This window comes from Ochotona curzoniae, unplaced genomic scaffold (genome assembly GCF_017591425.1).
Source record: "Ochotona curzoniae isolate NIBS_2020 unplaced genomic scaffold, NIBS_Ocur_1.0 scaffold_3208, whole genome shotgun sequence".
In the NCBI taxonomy this organism is placed as follows: domain Eukaryota; kingdom Metazoa; phylum Chordata; class Mammalia; order Lagomorpha; family Ochotonidae; genus Ochotona; species Ochotona curzoniae.
Window position 1 is genome coordinate 61,720,738 of NW_024467106.1, and position 16,791 is coordinate 61,737,528.

General features: G+C 43.6%; 1 protein-coding gene across 1 annotated transcript in view; it reads left to right on the plus strand.

The window, feature by feature from the left end:
* IARS1 (isoleucyl-tRNA synthetase 1) overlaps positions 1–16,791 on the plus strand; it is a 72,506-nt gene that overhangs the window by 32,368 nt on the left and 23,347 nt on the right. The window contains exons 15-27 of the mRNA XM_040963627.1: positions 1,681–1,754; positions 2,083–2,277; positions 3,395–3,481; positions 5,147–5,230; positions 6,160–6,304; positions 6,998–7,118; positions 8,660–8,751; positions 10,439–10,516; positions 11,420–11,541; positions 11,898–12,000; positions 12,103–12,186; positions 13,653–13,885; positions 15,592–15,623. Coding sequence (XP_040819561.1) covers positions 1,681–1,754; positions 2,083–2,277; positions 3,395–3,481; positions 5,147–5,230; positions 6,160–6,304; positions 6,998–7,118; positions 8,660–8,751; positions 10,439–10,516; positions 11,420–11,541; positions 11,898–12,000; positions 12,103–12,186; positions 13,653–13,885; positions 15,592–15,623 — 1,450 coding nt within the window. The remainder of the gene's footprint in view (positions 1–1,680; positions 1,755–2,082; positions 2,278–3,394; positions 3,482–5,146; positions 5,231–6,159; positions 6,305–6,997; positions 7,119–8,659; positions 8,752–10,438; positions 10,517–11,419; positions 11,542–11,897; positions 12,001–12,102; positions 12,187–13,652; positions 13,886–15,591; positions 15,624–16,791) is intronic.

The window sequence follows — 16,791 nt, forward strand, 5'->3', positions numbered from 1 at the left end:
CAGAAAGATCTTTCATATGCTGGTTCACTCCCCAAGTGGCTGCAACAGCCAGAGCTGAGCTGATCTGAAGCCAGGGCCCAGGAACTTCTTCTGGGTCTTCCACGTGAGTGCAGGGTTCCCAGGGGTAGTGGAGCAGCTGGGATGGAAGCCAGCAAGTGCTTGCAAGTGAAGGATTAGGCGGTTGAGCCTTTGGGCCAGGCCTTTAAATGCAGTTTTCTGTTTATTTTGTTGTATCTTATTTGTGATACAATTCCGTAGGCTTGGGGATTTCCTGTACCCCTCCCTGATTTCCCTTCCCCTACCACTTTGTTTCCCCTATATTATTACAATAGTATAGTCCTTTATAAGTCCATTGTTCGAATACTTAAGTGTATCCTGACATCGCAGGCACGGACAGTGGCAGACAGCCAGAATCCTATTGTCAAGATATATGTAACAGTTTCATTGAGAGTCCATCTTTGATTGGAAAATAGAGGTGCATACTGCTTAAATACAGTTTTAAAAGTGAACAGTAAAGTTTGTGGTCAGGAAAAAGTACACATTATGTTTTATCATTGTCTTCTCTGATCAGGACCTTACTCATGATGAAAAAGAAGCATCGCTGACCTTTAACTTCTAAAATTGAGTCAATATGAGTGAGCCTGTGTGTATAGATATACACATTTGTATAGATATACTTTTATAGATATGCTTTTATGACGGGACTTCGAGTGTGATACTGAGAGCTGTGATAGCAGTGGGGTCCCCATGGGTCAGTAATCTTTGTTGACATCTAAAGGCAATAGTCACATAGTAGAATCACTAGACTTTTCAGGACTGAACAAGGACAAAGAAAGAGGACCCATCAAAACTTCCTGGGCCTGGCATGGTACTCTAGTGGCTAAATTCCTGTCCCAGGATCCCATATCGGCACTGGTCCATGTCCTGGCTGTTCCACTTTCCATCTAGCTTCCTTCCTGTAGCCTGGAAAATCAGTAGAGGATGGTCCAAAGCCTTGGGACCCTGCACATGTGTGGGAGACCAAGAAAAAGCTCTTGGATTCTGGCTTCTGATCAGCTCAGCTCTGACTGTTGCGTCCACTTGGGGAGTGAACCAACAGATGAAAAATCTTTCTCTTTCTATCTTCTCTCTCTAAATCTGCGTTCCCAATAAAAAAATAAATAAATCTTTTCAAAAAATCTTCTTGACCTTGCTGCTGTCATGTGACAACCTCATTCTGAATTCAACTGGTCCTGCTATTACTAAATGTAATTCTAGCACCTTGTGATTGAATTTGGTTACTTCCATCTGTCCAAGCATACTGTTTTATGCTAAAGAGTCCAGATTGTACATGCAGATCCAGCGCCTTAGACAGTCTCTGGTGTTTCATTTATGTTTGATTATTTGTGTAAGAGGCTTAAACGTACTAACCTTCAGGAAGTATTTGTTGAATTGAGGTCCTCTCCACGTAGAGGTTTCCCTGACACCAGGTAGGTAACAGAGTGTCCAGGTTAGCATTTACTTTTTCAGAGACCAGATTGTATTCTTTCATGGGTAATAACTGTTTTTTATCCAAATTGAATATTGTAAAATTATTAAGAAATCATAGGTTCTGAAATTAAACATTAAAGATACAGAAACTAAATCTTTTCTAATTTCCTTGGCTTCTGAAAGTTTCTGCTTCTTAACTTTTTTTGACAGGTAGTATGCATTGGGTCAGTCGCGGAACTTGAAGAACTGTCAGGAGCAAAGATTTCAGATCTCCACAGAGAGAGGTCAGTTTCTAAATGTCTGATTCTTCAGTCTTGTCATCATTCTGCTTAACAGATTACAGATTCTTGGTTTGTACATCATTCTTTTACTGACTCTTACTATCCCGAGGTCATGTGACTTCCATCCTTGACTGTCAGGTAACTTTGGTACCTAACCTTTCTGACTGCGGACTTATGATATCCTCTGAAAGCCTTGAGAACTACCTTTCATATTGCTCTTGGCAAATGCATTTAATATCTTTTCAGCACTTTGGATTTCCTGTAGACATTTAAACTGCATGTTCCATTGCACTTAAGAATTAATAGAAATGATCATTTTTCTATCTGTTAGCATTGACCACCTGACCATTCCTTCCCGCTGCGGGAAGGGACCGTTACGTCGCATCTCTGAAGTATTTGACTGCTGGTTTGAGAGTGGAAGCATGCCCTACGCTCAGGTTCATTACCCATTTGAAACCAAGAGGGAATTTGAGGATTGTTTTCCTGCAGACTTCATTGCTGAAGGCATTGACCAAACCAGAGGATGGTATGCCAATTTCTTTCCTCAAGTGTTTACTCTTGAATGTCTGTTACGTATCTGTAGGTGCTTGGGAGTGGTGGCCAACTGGATAGGCTCTATTCTTACAGCTCCAAATGATAAATGGATTTCACTTTTTTTTTAATGTTTCATTTAAGGCAGAACTGTCATCCTCTTGTTGCTAAGCGAGTGAGTTGCCATCATTTTCTGGATGTGTTTGTTGCTCCAGGTGCTCTTGACTTTGATTAATAATGCTTCTGTAGGGTAGCTTAAAGAATTTGGTGATGCCCTTTCTGCTTTTCCTGTCTCTAGTAGTCACTGGCATCAGACTTTGTGATGTACACTTTTCAAATTCCAGTGTATTTACAATAACTGCCTGAAACAAATTACTCTTTTTAGGAGGAGTCAGATGGTTTAGCTGTAAGCTTATTTTAGCTGCTATTATCAGTCCTTATGTGGGTCTTGTATGCTCGCTATCCCCAAGGCTCCTCTCTGGCTAGACTTTCCTGTTCTGAGCACAGTGGGGTCTCCCTCCGCTGCTTGGGAACTGAAACACGAGCATGACATGGTGGCAAGATGTCGCTCTGGGAGACAGGAGCAGCCCTATAAGAACGTTCTCTGGGAGTCAGCTCGCTAGCCTGGAAAGGAGTTACACAACACCTGTCAGAGTAAAGGCATTTCCATGTCTCTGTAGTTCCTCTTTTGACTTCTAGATGGTGCTTGTATTTTGCATCTTTTGTCATACTGTCCCACGTGATCCCGCACCAGAAGCTACACTATCTCCCTTTGAGCAGGTGTGTGTGAGAGGTTGCCGGTGCTGCCTCTGCCCCCTGAGGTAGGGTGGAGGCTCCTCCCCTGTAGCAGAGAAAGGGTCAGCACATTGACACAGGACTGCATTTGCTTTAAATAAAGCAGAGTGCATTTTCAAACCAGAGATTCCATATACTCTGTATAACTGTGTGGGTGCCCTGTGTCACATGTTTTCTACACTGCAACTCAGATTGTAACAGTAAACTCTTGTCTTGTTGATTATTAAAATAGAAATGCAGGCATTGAATAAATGTTACATGTTTTCCTGTGCTTGGACTGCATTTCTGTTCTCACTGAACTGTTGGGTTTTTTTCAGGTTTTACACTCTGCTGGTGTTGGCCACAGCCCTGTTTGGACAACCGCCTTTCAAGAATGTCATTGTCAATGGGCTCGTCCTGGCGAGGCAGGTGCCTTCTTTCTGTGTTGTGACCAGTTCCTGCTATGATACCCTCTGTCCTCATTCCCTGAGTTTGTTTCTTCTCAATGCAGCCATATTCTGGTTGGCCCTCTCCTCATACAGGGAGCTAGGAACACCAAATTGCAGCTTAGTCCTCCTCTTCCTTTCTGATTCAAGTGTGTGGCATTCCTGTGCGGTCCAGACCTCCATCCTCAGCTCATGTCCCCACGGTCCACCATTTCCTAGGGAAGAGCTGCCGGACTATGTGGAGAGAAATCACGGGAATAACTGATGGAGCCAGGGCAGTAGCAATAGCGTCAGTGAGGTCACAATTGTCAAATAGAACATCAAGCTATCATTTGATGAATACATTTGCCTGTAGAGCTTCTTTGTACATCAGTCCTACAATGCGGTTTTGTGCTCTATCATGTTGGCTGCAGCTCTGACTGTAGAGATCCTGAGGGCCAGGATAAAAGCTGATGCAGGACAGGGACTCTGCCGCCAGATCCCATACCTCCCCTACCTGATGCTCTTCTTCCCACGGAGGAATCTTCTTGCTTTTCATTGATTCAGAGGAATTTCCTTTTTTCCTTTATTTTATTACCTTTAGTCATTACAGGTGAAAATGAACATAAATGGAGATTTTAAAACAATACTTACTGCACAGATACCCTGCTTCCTTTGCCATGGGAAGGGGGCACCTAACATCAAGGATGCTTGAGTCCTTTGTCCCGCCTGTGGATATGTGCCCTCGTCTTACTTCACTTAACCCTCGGACCACTTTGAGATGGTGCCTTGCAATTGTCCCTTTTTTGATAAATTGGAGACACAGAAAAGTTCGCATGCTGGGGGGGTCACACAGCAAATGAGTAATAGATTCCAGTTTGAGACAGTTTTTATACAGTCCAATATCCTCAAATTTTCCCAATTTTATGTATGTCCAATATATCCATTTGTTTGTATTTATTGAGTACAATTCTGTCACATGTGTTTCTCTAACTAGTTTCTGTAGCTTCTGTAACTATGCACTCAAAATCCCTAATGGCTTCACTCAGCACCACAAGGACCCCTCCTGTCACCTTCCTTAACTGCCCACAGCCTTCCTACCCTCCCACCCCATTCCCCATTCCTAGCAAACACAATTTGATTCTTTGCTGCAGTGCAGATATGCTATGGAACACGCAATGGGACAGACATGGGATCACACAATGTCTGATTTGGAGCTGATGACATTTTGCACTCGGCACAGTCCCATGGAGATTGTTGCACATGTTAGTCTTATTTATTTTCAGTGCTGACTAGTATTTGGCAGTGCGGCCATCTGCCTCTTGAAGGGTGCTGGGCTGCTTCCAGTGTTTGTTAATAAAACTACGATGAACACTTGTGCATCGTTTTTTGTTACTGTATGTCTTAATTTTCATGGGTGAGTGCTATAACATCTTCCTGCTTTTGTCTACCCCGATACTTCATGGCTCCCCCATGGTATTCAGACTATAGTTTTCAAATACCAACAAAATGACCCTGTGAAATTATGCCTTGTTAACACTCGCTTGCATCTAGGTTATTACTATTTGCATTTACTTATTCCTGTTTGCAAGTAATCTATAGCCATATATAAAGAAAGGTAACCGTGAAATTGACTGACTTTGAATCTCTCTTGCACTTTACAAGTGATGGCCAAAAAATGAGCAAACGAAAAAAGAATTATCCAGATCCGGTTTCGATCATCAATAAGTATGGCGCCGATGCCCTCAGGTACAAACCAGTGCTTTGCCTTGTGCATGTTTGCCTTTGGAAGTAAGGATGGCTTATTCTGTTCATCAGGATTCTTGGATTTGGTTTGTACAGGAGCTTTTACACACATATGTTCTGTAATCATCACATGGGCACGGGTTTAATCTCAAGTTCCCCAAACAATTTCTGAGTAGAGAGACGTTTCAGTCCTCAAGGTCTTTTTTGAGTAAGAAGACCTGTTGTGGCTGCTGGTTGTCTCCAACTCATTGTTCTGAGTTTCCTGTCTTGTTGGGATTAGACTTTCATCATATATTATAATTTTCTACTTACAAGGCCACATGAGGTAAATTTATATATTAAAGAACAAATTTAAAAATTAACGTTGGAGCTTTTTTGATGGCTTTGAGTCACTGTGTACCATGATTATTGTCATGAAACACCAGTGTTACCATTGAAAGGCCTTGTGTAGCAGAGAGTGGAACTGTCTGTTCTTGCATCATCTGTAGACTTAGCAGTTGGGCAGAGTAATTTTCTGTGAGGGAGCTGGCCTGTACAGTGTCTACCAGAGCCACTGAGCACTGCCCATCAATGTCAGATCTGACACTCTGTGAAGCCTACTGCTCATCAGCTGTTTCCATAGATGGTGTGGTGTGCAGCATCCATGGGTGTAGGCAAGTCGCTGTGGATGAGGACCAGACCTGCCTTCCTCTTGGGGATTTCACAGTGCTACATTTGCTGGCAGGGTGACATACACTTCTTTATCATTTTCATGGGTTCTTACACAGAGTGAGAACTTTGTGAATTTTAAGTTGAATAGTAAAGACTATTCATCATGTCCTCCTTTTATAGAAAATTAAGCCCTGATTTTAGTCTTGTCCTGTGACTATGTCAGGTAGTAATATTTGGTATATTATCTCTGTACCTTTTATGTGTAATTCTCCCTCTTTCAGATTATATCTGATCAACTCCCCTGTGGTGAGAGCAGAAAATCTGCGCTTCAAGGAGGAGGGTGTGCGGGATGTGCTGAAGGACGTGCTGCTGCCGTGGTACAACGCATATCGATTCTTCATTCAGAACGTCTTCCGACTGCAGAAGGTAAACAGTGCAGCGGTGTGTCTGTGTGCAGAGCTGTGGGCTCCAGGCGGGTTCCCAATGCCACTGCGGGTGCTGTGGAGCAGGTGCACGGGGAGGCACAGACCATGGGCAGGCTGGACTTGTGACACGGGACGCGGAGCTAGCAGGCCTGGCTAAGTTATCACCTCTGGGACACAGGTCTCCACTGTTTAGAGTGGGAACAGTGTTTCTTGACCGGTTTGTCATGCCAACCACTCCTGTCAGGAGAGACAATAGAGGGAGCCACTATCAGAGCCAATACCTGGGGACACGCAGGACTTGGTGCTGGTCAGCCTGAGAAGTTGGCTATTGGGCTGCCACAATGACAATGAGAACAGCTGTTCTCTGTGGATTGTTAGAACCACTAAAACAGTTGGTTGCCTGCCCAGGCAGTTCTTCTTGAGAAACCCTTGCTCCAGCCACCTCTGTTCTTCTCTGACCACTATAACGGCCCATCATGTTCATCACCAGCATTTGTGCTTTTAAGACCTCATTTGGGACTGATGTGATGGCTCAGTAGCTACATCCTCCTTCTGCACATGCCAGAATCCTATATTGGCGCCAGTTTGTGGTCCAGATGCTCCACTTAATGCTTTGCTCTCTTTCTATTTAAAGAGTTGCTTTAAAGAGTTTATTCCTCTTTTAGTAACTTCTGTACAAATACATCATTCCTAGGAAGAAGAAATAGAATTCCTCTACAATGAACACACAGTCAGAGAAAGCTCCAACATCACAGACCGGTGGATCCTATCCTTCATGCAGTCACTTATAGGGTTCTTTGAGACTGAAATGGCAGGTGAGTGTGTTGAGCTGTTTGGCAGGAGTAAAGACCTCATTCTCTTTGTAAATGCCCTTTTGGTGTTTAACAGGTTTTCTTTATTAACAGAGAAAATTTTGAGAGATCAGCACAACAAATAAGTAATAATTGGCTTTAATCATAAAGTGTAGCTTTGTTAAGGTTTGTTGTAGAAGCTAGTTTCCAGAATTTCTCACTTGGACCTGTGGTTGTATCTCTCTCCAAGCTTGGGGAAGCCAACCTGATCTGCTTTCCCAATCTTGGCCCAAAACCAAACTCACTGTTGGTAGTCTACAGAAAGAGGAAGAAAATATCTATTTCATTATTGCTTTTCTGATTTTTATGAAAAGATTTATTTTTACTGGAAACACAGATTTATAGAGACACAGAGAGAAACATCTTCCATCCATGGGTTCACTCCCCAAGTGGCCACAATGTCTGGATCTAAGCCAATCCAAAGCCAGGAACCAAGAGCTTTTCCCACATCTCCCATGCAGGTGCAGGATCCCAAGGCTTTGGGTCATCCTCAGGTGCTTTTGCAGGGCACAGCCAGGGAGCTGGAAGGGAAGTGGAGCAGCCGGTTCACAAACACAAAAACCGGTGCCCATATGGGATTTTGGCGTGTGTAAGGCGAGGATTTAGCCACTGAACCATTGCGTCAGGCCCTGGTTTTTTGGTAGTTTTTCTAGGATGGGCAGAGACTGCTTATTTAATAGTAAAAATAGACCTAATAATATGTTAGCAGCAGCTCCGCTTAGTGAGTATCTGTTATCTGCCATCTACTTTGTGTAACTTATCTCTATGAGACATTAAGTATCACTTAAAATGGAGGTGAATGAGAGAATTCTTGAAATGAACCTTGGCACAAACAGGGTTGCCCTCTGTACCCTCTGAGTTCCTCAGGGACCCTCAGACCCCTCTAATTTGGCTCTTTCTCCCATCACCTCTCCTGTGCCAGAGTTTCTGAGCAACTACATTGTGGACACAGCATGGGTCAGATCATTTTCTGTGTGGTGGCTGTGCTATGCATTGTAACATGCTGAGCAGCCTGGAGGCCCGCCCACCCACCCATTGTGACAACCAAACATCTGCAAGCAATGCCAGTGACGCTGTAGGGGCAGATTGCTCCTGCTTGAACTGCTGGCCAGTGCCATACATATCTCTTACCATCTCATTTGCACTGGCTTTGTTTTAGTTGGCGTGCTGGGCTTTTGTTACACAACTCCATGTACACTGTACTTCCCAAAGCTGTGGGATGGGCAGCCTTGGACTTCCAACTGCACATGCTGGATTTTAGGTTTTCTCCCTGGCCAGTGGGAGTCCATCAGTGCCTTCTCAGGTGGTTGTATGTGCACCTGATACACCTTGACTTACCAAATAGCACAGCCTCAGCAAATGAGCCATTTGTGTTTGCTTTTGTCCCTCATGTCTCCCTAGTGGATGGATAAAAGTCCTCAGGCTAAAGGGGCTGTTTGTGTCTGACCTGTGCCTTCCTGATGCTGGGCCCAGACTTGCTGCCTCATTGATTCTCTTACTTTTAGCCTATAGGCTCTATACTGTGGTACCTCGCCTGGTCAAGTTTGTGGATGTTCTGACCAACTGGTACGTCAGGATGAACCGCAGAAGATTAAAGGTAAGTAAATAGCTCGTGAGAATAGCAAAAGTAGGTCTGATCTTTGAAAGTTATTGAAATGAGAGAACAGTTGAAGGCTCTCAGTTTTTTGAAGTTCTCTTTTTCTTTTCCATTTGCATTGGTTATTATTTGACAGATGGGTAGTTAAAAAAATCGTTTTGTATGTTTTCACAGCACAAATGTGCACACATCCAATTGAGAGGAAAACATGAGTACCCGCATTAAACTAAGGATACATCTGTGTGAATATTCTGCAGATGTGGTTGAATATGGCTCTAAGCTGGACAGAGCACTTGCTTGTTTCTCTCCTTCCGAGCCAGTTGTCTATGTATATTGACAGTGGCAGAACACTTAGTGTTGTTTGTTGTTTGTTACATTGAGGGGTATGCAGGCCGTAGTGTGTCATGATCTGTGCCGTGTGCAATGCAGGGCTGATAGGCGTCTTCTCTGCAGGGAAACTGAGGCTCCGCAGCCATTGGTTCCATTTCCTGTGTAACTAAAAACCCATAAATACAACTGCAATTTCGTTCTCATTAACATGTATATGTATTACTCTTATGTGCATACTCTCGTACAGAAATGTGTAAAAGGATGCGTAGTAAAATGTTTATCATGGTTATTGCTAGGTGACAATTATGGTTGGATTTTCTTTTGTTTTTCCTATAAAGAGTTAAATGTTGATCTGTATAATGATTTAAATACTTTTTAATATCCACAGTGTATTGGTTTAAAAGAATTATTTATTTGGAAGTCAGAGCTGTAGAGAGAGTGGGAGAGACAGAGAAAGATCTTCTATCTGTTAATTTATTCCTCAGATGGCCATAGCAACTAAAGTTGGGCCAGGCCAAAGACAGCTGCTTCTTGGCTTGCCACATGGATATTAGGGGCCCAAGTAGTTGGACCATGTTTCACTGCTTTTAGCAGACCACTGACAGGGAACTGGTTTGGAAGTAAAGCCGGGACATGGACTGATGCCTATGTGGGTGATGACATTTTACTCGCTATGCCACAACACTGGCCCCATGAATTTTTTTTTCCAAAAAATGGGAGAAGTTGATTTTTAGCACAGCAGTTAAGCTTGGGACACCCTGTGTTCAATTCCAAGCTCTGCTTCTAGTTCAGATTTTTGCCATTGTATACTTTGGAGGGCACCAGTGGGTGTTGATTTAAGTACTTTGATCCCTGCTGTTCACAGAAAGGCCCGTAGTTCCTAGGTTGCACAGTCCCAAGTCCCAGGGTTTCTTCCTCACCTCTGGCTTCAGCCTATCCCAGGTCTGGATATTACAGGAATTTAGAGTGAACAAAATAAATTTTCAATTAAATGATAAGAAATCTTACTTTAAGGTATTTTCTTCTATCTACTGTCTGTCTTGATGCATATGAATATACCGTCCTACCCTCAACCTTGAGGCTAACAGTCAATGTTCAGCTCCCAGGTCCTCAGCCATTCCCCATCTGATCCATTTTGAGAGAGACTGTCATGGGGTGCACATCCCTGGGTTTCTCCTGCTCTGTGGAACCCCTGCAATGGCAGCACCCCAGGTGCCTGATGGTGGTGATGGTGGTGGCCATTTCTCCTTGCTTCTACTCTCTGTGGTTGTCTTTCTTTTTAATAAGCTTGTTTTTTATGATAAATTTTTTTTTTAAGAATAATGGTTTGTTTCTCTCTCTGCTTTTTTTCTGCTAGGGTGAAAATGGAGTGGAAGATTGTGTGACGGCCCTGGAGACTTTGTTTAGCGTCCTCCTTTCTCTGTGCAGATTAATGGTGCGATGCTAGCCATCTTCCTAAAGCCCTGTAGTCTGGGGGCCTACTCTGCTCATTGCTGTTCCATATTGAAGTATTAAAACCCTCTAGTTTCTCCTTATATGTCAGTATGATTCATAATGCAAGTAAGGGCTATATTGTGCTAGATTCTTTGTCCTAATTACTGGCAGTGTAGTTCCTTACATCTAAGTGGGTATCTATAGGTCAAGGTAAGAATACTGTGTCTGGGGAGAATCATGGGCTCACATCTGATCAGACAAACACATTCCAAACATTTTAGCTTAATTCTTTGAGAAAGATTACATGTAGTGGTTTGAGATGTACTCCTGTCATTTAAAATATTGACTAATTTATGTATAAGTGGAAAGACTTCAGCTTTAACTCCCTGTATTATGTTCTGATATTCTGGTATAATCTTATACACCTTCTTAACATTCACCAGAAAAGCTTCTACAAGGCCCAGAATATGCTACCTTGCAGGTCTCCCCCCGACCCAGGGCATGCTGCCTTACAGGCCTTCCCCCCCGCAGGGCATGCTGCCTTGCCTCATCGCTTGGCTTTGTCCCATGAAGCAGGTGGGGTTTTCTGCAGTTTACGCATTTCCAAGGTGTGGGACATTAGGTTCCCTGCACATAATAGATCACCTGGCATGTGATCAGAGGGCCCTGATTCCTTTCTTTAACCATCCTCCAGAAGTCATGTATGCTCTTGGTCCTCTGGCTGCAGGCCTGCCACTGTGCTTCATAGATGTGCAGTCATTTCCCTGTTAAGACGCCATGTGTAGTGACTGCATGTCCATGTCTGCATGTGACTGGGACACTCTCTGAAATGTTGAATTGTTGTTTTTCAACGTGAGTTCGACAACTGCTTACATATAACATGATGTCTTCTGTCTTCATGTAGGCCCCCTATACACCATTCCTCACTGAACTGATGTACCAGAATCTAAAGCAGCTGATTGACCCAGTTTCTGTCCAGGAGAAGGACACACTCAGCATCCACTACCTCATGCTGCCTCGTGTTCGGTAGGAATCAAATACAGATAAGCCTGCCCTGGGCCATCGGGAATAAGTTGATAGAGCAGAGAGGACCCAGGCTCTCAGTAAAGAAATCTAGAAAGCAGGCCTTTGCCTGCTCTGGCTCCTCCATACCTTCTCCCACCTGAGCTGATACGAGTCCTTGGGCCACAGAAGAATGCTCAGTGTGGAGCACCTCTGTGTAACCGACAGGTGGGTTAAGGGCATGTCTCTGTGTGCTCCTAGGGAGATCTTTCCATACTGTCCGGTCCTCCAGCTTGTCTCCTCCTTCACTCAAGCATGCCTACTGTCCTGCATTTTTTCCCTTTTCAATCTAATCTGCCTCCTATTCTTATCTTTACCAGAGAAGAGTTGATTGACAAGAAAACCGAGAATGCCGTGTCTAGGATGCAGTCTGTGATTGAACTGGGACGAGTGATCCGAGATCGCAAGACTATCCCAATCAAGGTTTGGAATATAGATTTCACATGACACAGGCCTAAGTAATTCTATTTTTCTTGACTTTAGAGGACTGGTCGTTTAGTGAGCTTTCCCTTTTTTTCCTTCTAGTACCCTTTGAAAGAAATTGTAGTTATTCATCAAGATCCAGAAGCTCTAAAAGATATCAAGTCTTTGGAGAAGTACATCATTGAGGTAAGGTAGATGATTTGTCTGTTTGGGGCTTAAACAATTGTTATGAAGATTATTGCTTTTGGTTTTTTTTTTTTTTTTCTGGGTGTTCAGCATTGTGGTGTTACTACTTGGGATATGTGCAGAGTGCCGGCATCAAGCCTCAGAAGAAGGAGATGAGTGCCTAGGAGTCACAGTGGCTGAAAGGACTGTCCTCCTGATATCAGAAAAAAAGTGGCTGATCCAGGCCTGTGGGTCCGTCCATAGCAGCTTAACTTGCCAGGGGAATCATTTCTTTACACATATTTCACCATTCCCAGCCTGTAGCAGAGCTATTCTAATGTGGTCACCTGATTGCTAGAAATCTCCAAGCTCCAATATTGACAATAGAAAACAGAAAGAATTTGTTTTTCTTTTTTCCTGTATGTAGGGGAAGGGAGGAGATAAGGTGAGAAGCCCCAGTCCCCAGGAATGGGGAATGGTCACCTGATGTCATCCCAGGGTCCCCAGTGTAGAGTGTGCTGCATGAGTTCTGCTCAGGTGGTTTTGATAGTTCTGAAATGCTGTTGATTTCATTGCTCCGTGGATAAGGAAATCCTTCCAAGGTACATTGGCTGACATATTCTACCTTAGAGTCTCCATTTGCCCAGATATTTTTTGTCAACATTTGGCTGGCGTAGTTGTCCAATTTGTTTTGCCCTCCATCCTCTGCTGTGGTACCAGATGTCCTCCTCAGGCTCCAGTGGACTGCCATATTCCCCATGTGCATCTGGGCATGCCATCCACTGCACCTTCTTTAGCAACCAAGGAGGCCCAGCTCTGGCACATGCACTCCATGGTCAGACCATGGAACCTGCAATTTCCTCCATGGTTGAAGTTCTGAGTTCAATGGTTCAGTTGGGGGGATTCCCAGAGAAACCTCGTCTGCGGTGACCCCAGCCTGACTCTTGTGTGCTAATCAGTACACGGGTCTGGCTCAGTCTGTCATCCACATCAGCCTACACACACACTGGTAGTTGCAGTTGCTGGTTAGTTCTGTCTCCAGCCCCATCTCTTATGCATACCAGGGGATGCTATGGCCCAACCCAACCCTGCTTTCCACATACTTGATGCTTCTGTGTACCAGCAGCAGTTGCAGTCCAGTTGGAGCAACCTTCAAACCCCCCACCCGGCCCACCCCTTCAGGAACTGTGCTACACATGCCAGTATGTGCAGTAGACTGGTCCAGTTAGTCCCACATCCCATTGGCTTTTGCACACACCAATGGATGCTGCAGCCTGGCTCAGCCCAACCAACTCCACTATCCATCCCACAATTAGGCTCTCTGGTGCTACCACCTGTCCAGCCATTTCCACCCCCCAGTCCTGATTTTAATGCTTCCTGGTGGGAATTGCAGCCCATCAGGGAGGTTCCCTGATGTGTCCATAATTTTGTGAATACACATGTTTTCATTTCTTGCAATTTTGTTTTCTCTTGTGTTCTAATGATAGGAACTGAATGTTCGGAAAGTTACACTGTCTACAGATAAAAACAAGTATGGTATTCGGCTAAGGGCGGAACCAGATCACATGGTCCTGGGGAAGCGTCTAAAGGGAGCCTTCAAGACAGTGATGGCGTCCATCAGGCAGCTGAGCGATGAGGCGCTGCAGCAGTTCCAGAAGACTGGTAGGTTTCTGCTCAGACAAGGGCATGCTCATGTCCACAGGCCAGCCTTGTCTCACAAGTAGGCCCCTGTCCGGTCATGTCCTCTTCCTTCTCCTGTTAATAAAAATGCCTACTGTACGTCATTTGGGTAACATAGAAAGTAACTGTCACCCTAACTTGGGACCTCTCCATGTACCATAGCTGCTGTTCAGTATCTGGGCTCATAGGTGCAGGCATGCTGTTACAACTCAGGTTTACCTCCCTCGTTGCACATTTGATTGTGATGTGATAACAGTCACAGCCTTACCAAAAGAACATCACACTGTAGCTCTAAACTTCTATATTTGTTCTTTGAACTCATGCTAATGGTGCTGACAGACTTTATAGAAAGAATGATGTTTTTGTTAAGTCCCGTGAAGGAAATGGGATTAGGAGTATCAGCTGCTCGCTCTCCTTAACCTGCAGAAAGCATGTTAAGGTGCATGGGAGTTTGCGGTCTTCTGAGCTTAGAATCCTACTTGGCCCGTGCATGGCTCTTGACCTCTCTGTAGGCTCTCCTGGAGCACAAGGGGTTTGTTAACCAGGATCCCTGGGACTCTGACAGTTCCACACATTGTGAGTAGAAAGATATATGGATTTAAGAATCGGACAAGTGGTTATGGAAATTGGAAGGAATGCCCCTAAGATTTTCTAGATGTTTAGATAGAATTCATAAAAAACCATCAACTAAAACTTAAGACACTACTAATTCTGTTCAAAATATTAAAGCAACAAAATGTTTATAATCTATTTTCAAGTCAAAAGTTAATCTTAGGAGTAGTATTACAGGCTAATCCTCCACCTGCGGTGCCAGCATTTCCTATGGACACTGGTTTGAGGACTGGTTTCTCTACTTCCAATCCAGCTCTCTGCTTATAGACTGGGAAAGCGATGGAGGATGGCCGAAGGCCTTGGACCTAGTGGGAGACCGGGGAAAAGCTGCTTGCTCCTAGCTTTGGATCAGCTCAGCTCACCATTGCTACCATCGGGGGAGTGAACAGAGGAAGGCCTCCATCATTGTCTTTCCTCCTGCCTGTGTGAAATTGACTTTTCAAACAAGTAAATCTCTTAAAGTAAATAAATTTTAGAAATAACTGCTAAACAAGCTAACCAAAACCTCAAGATTCCTGAAATCAGCCTTATTTTAAATTGAAAGCCCATATTGTCCGAATGGACAGAATAGTTTTAAGAATACTGGGGCCTCAAGTGAAAGTGACAGCCTGGTGCAGGAAGCCCAGCTGAGTGACTCGAGGTGACACACAGCTTCCCTGAAGATGGGACTTGAGAACTTTCACCTGAGTGTTGATGTGGATTAGAGGACACTGGTGGCGACTTCTTGGTCTTCACGGAGGCATAGTGCAGTCTAGAGAAAATGTAGTACATCTTTAGCTGTGACTGTGACATGAGGCATGAGGAAATTATCTCTTGAGTCTTCCGCAGCTCTTCCTTTTTTTTTTTTTTAATGTATTTTTATTTTGAATTTTGTGTAGGCTGGGATTTCCCCCAAAACTTCCACCCCCCTGTCAGATTTTTCCCATTTTGTTAAAATATTGTGTAGTCCTTCATAAGGAATCATCATTCTATCAGTCTCTTATTTAAGTGTACCTGGACATTGTTGGTACAGACAGTGTCAGACAGTCCAGCATCCCATTGTCTACACATGTCTAATAGTTTCATTGGGATTCCATCTTTCGTCTGGATGCAGGGATGCATGGTCCATTATACCCCCACGTCTATATATGATAGACCCCAGTACTCCTTCCTACACATTACCATAAGTGAGAAGCCACGAAACAAGGTCAACAACTGGTATGAGTTAGAACAGCCGCAACAACAACATCAATAACAAATTACAGTACCATGAAAAAAAAAGTGCCACTCAGTAACTAACACATGAGTGACAAAAAGGGAACAGAGAAGTCTCTTGGGAAATATGATGCCATCATATAATTCATGAGCCTGTGATGAATTTGACTAGAGAAAAGAGATTATTTGGAATGAGCCAAACTGAAATAAAAAACATCAAAACACATGGGATACAGCCAAAAAAGCAAATAAACAATAAGAAAAAAGTATGGATTGGACTATTGGAGTTAGATTTTCCATGTTGGTTTCCTTATATAAGAGAGAATATATGATTTCCACAATGGTTGTACTAGCCTTCGCTCCCACCAGCAGTGAAGGAGGGTGCCTTTCTCCCCACATCCACACCAGCAGGTGTTGTTAGTTGAGTTCTCAATGTAGGCCAGTCTCACTGGAGTTAGGTGGTACCTCAACGTGGTTTTCATTTGTATCTCTCTGTTGGCTAGGGAGCCTGAGCATCTTTCCATATGTCTGTTAGCCATTTGAACCTGTTCTTTTGAGAAATGTCTGTTCATTTCTTTTGTCAATTGCAGGGTTGTTTTTTCTGTCCCTGGATTCCTGAAGCTCTTTATAAATCCTTGATATTAGTCCTCTGTCACTTGTGTAGTATGCAAAATTTTTCTCCCATTCTGTTGGTTGCTTCTTCTCTTTGTTATTGTTTCCTTTGCTGTACAGAAGCCTTTTAGTTTGATGTAGTCCATTTGTTCATTTTGGCATTGACTGCCTTTGCTTTTGGTGTGTTTTCTAAGAAGTTTTTCCCTTTTCCTAGATCTTGGAGTGTGCTTCCTATGTTTTCCTTTAATAGTTTGATGGTTTCTGGGTTTAGATTTAGGTCCTTGATCATTTGAGAGTTGATTTTCTTATAATATGACAGGTGTGGGTCTTGCTTCTTAAATCTGCAGGCTGCTATCCAGTTGTCCCAAAAGCATTTGTTGAAGAGACCCAGATTTTTCCCTGGATTGTTTTCAGTTTTCTTGTCAAAGCAGAGTTGATTATACCTGTGTGGGCTCCCTCTGGTGTTTCTCTTCTGTTCCGCTGATCTTCTCGGGCTTGTAGTAGTGCTTGGTAAGGCTCAAGAAAAGA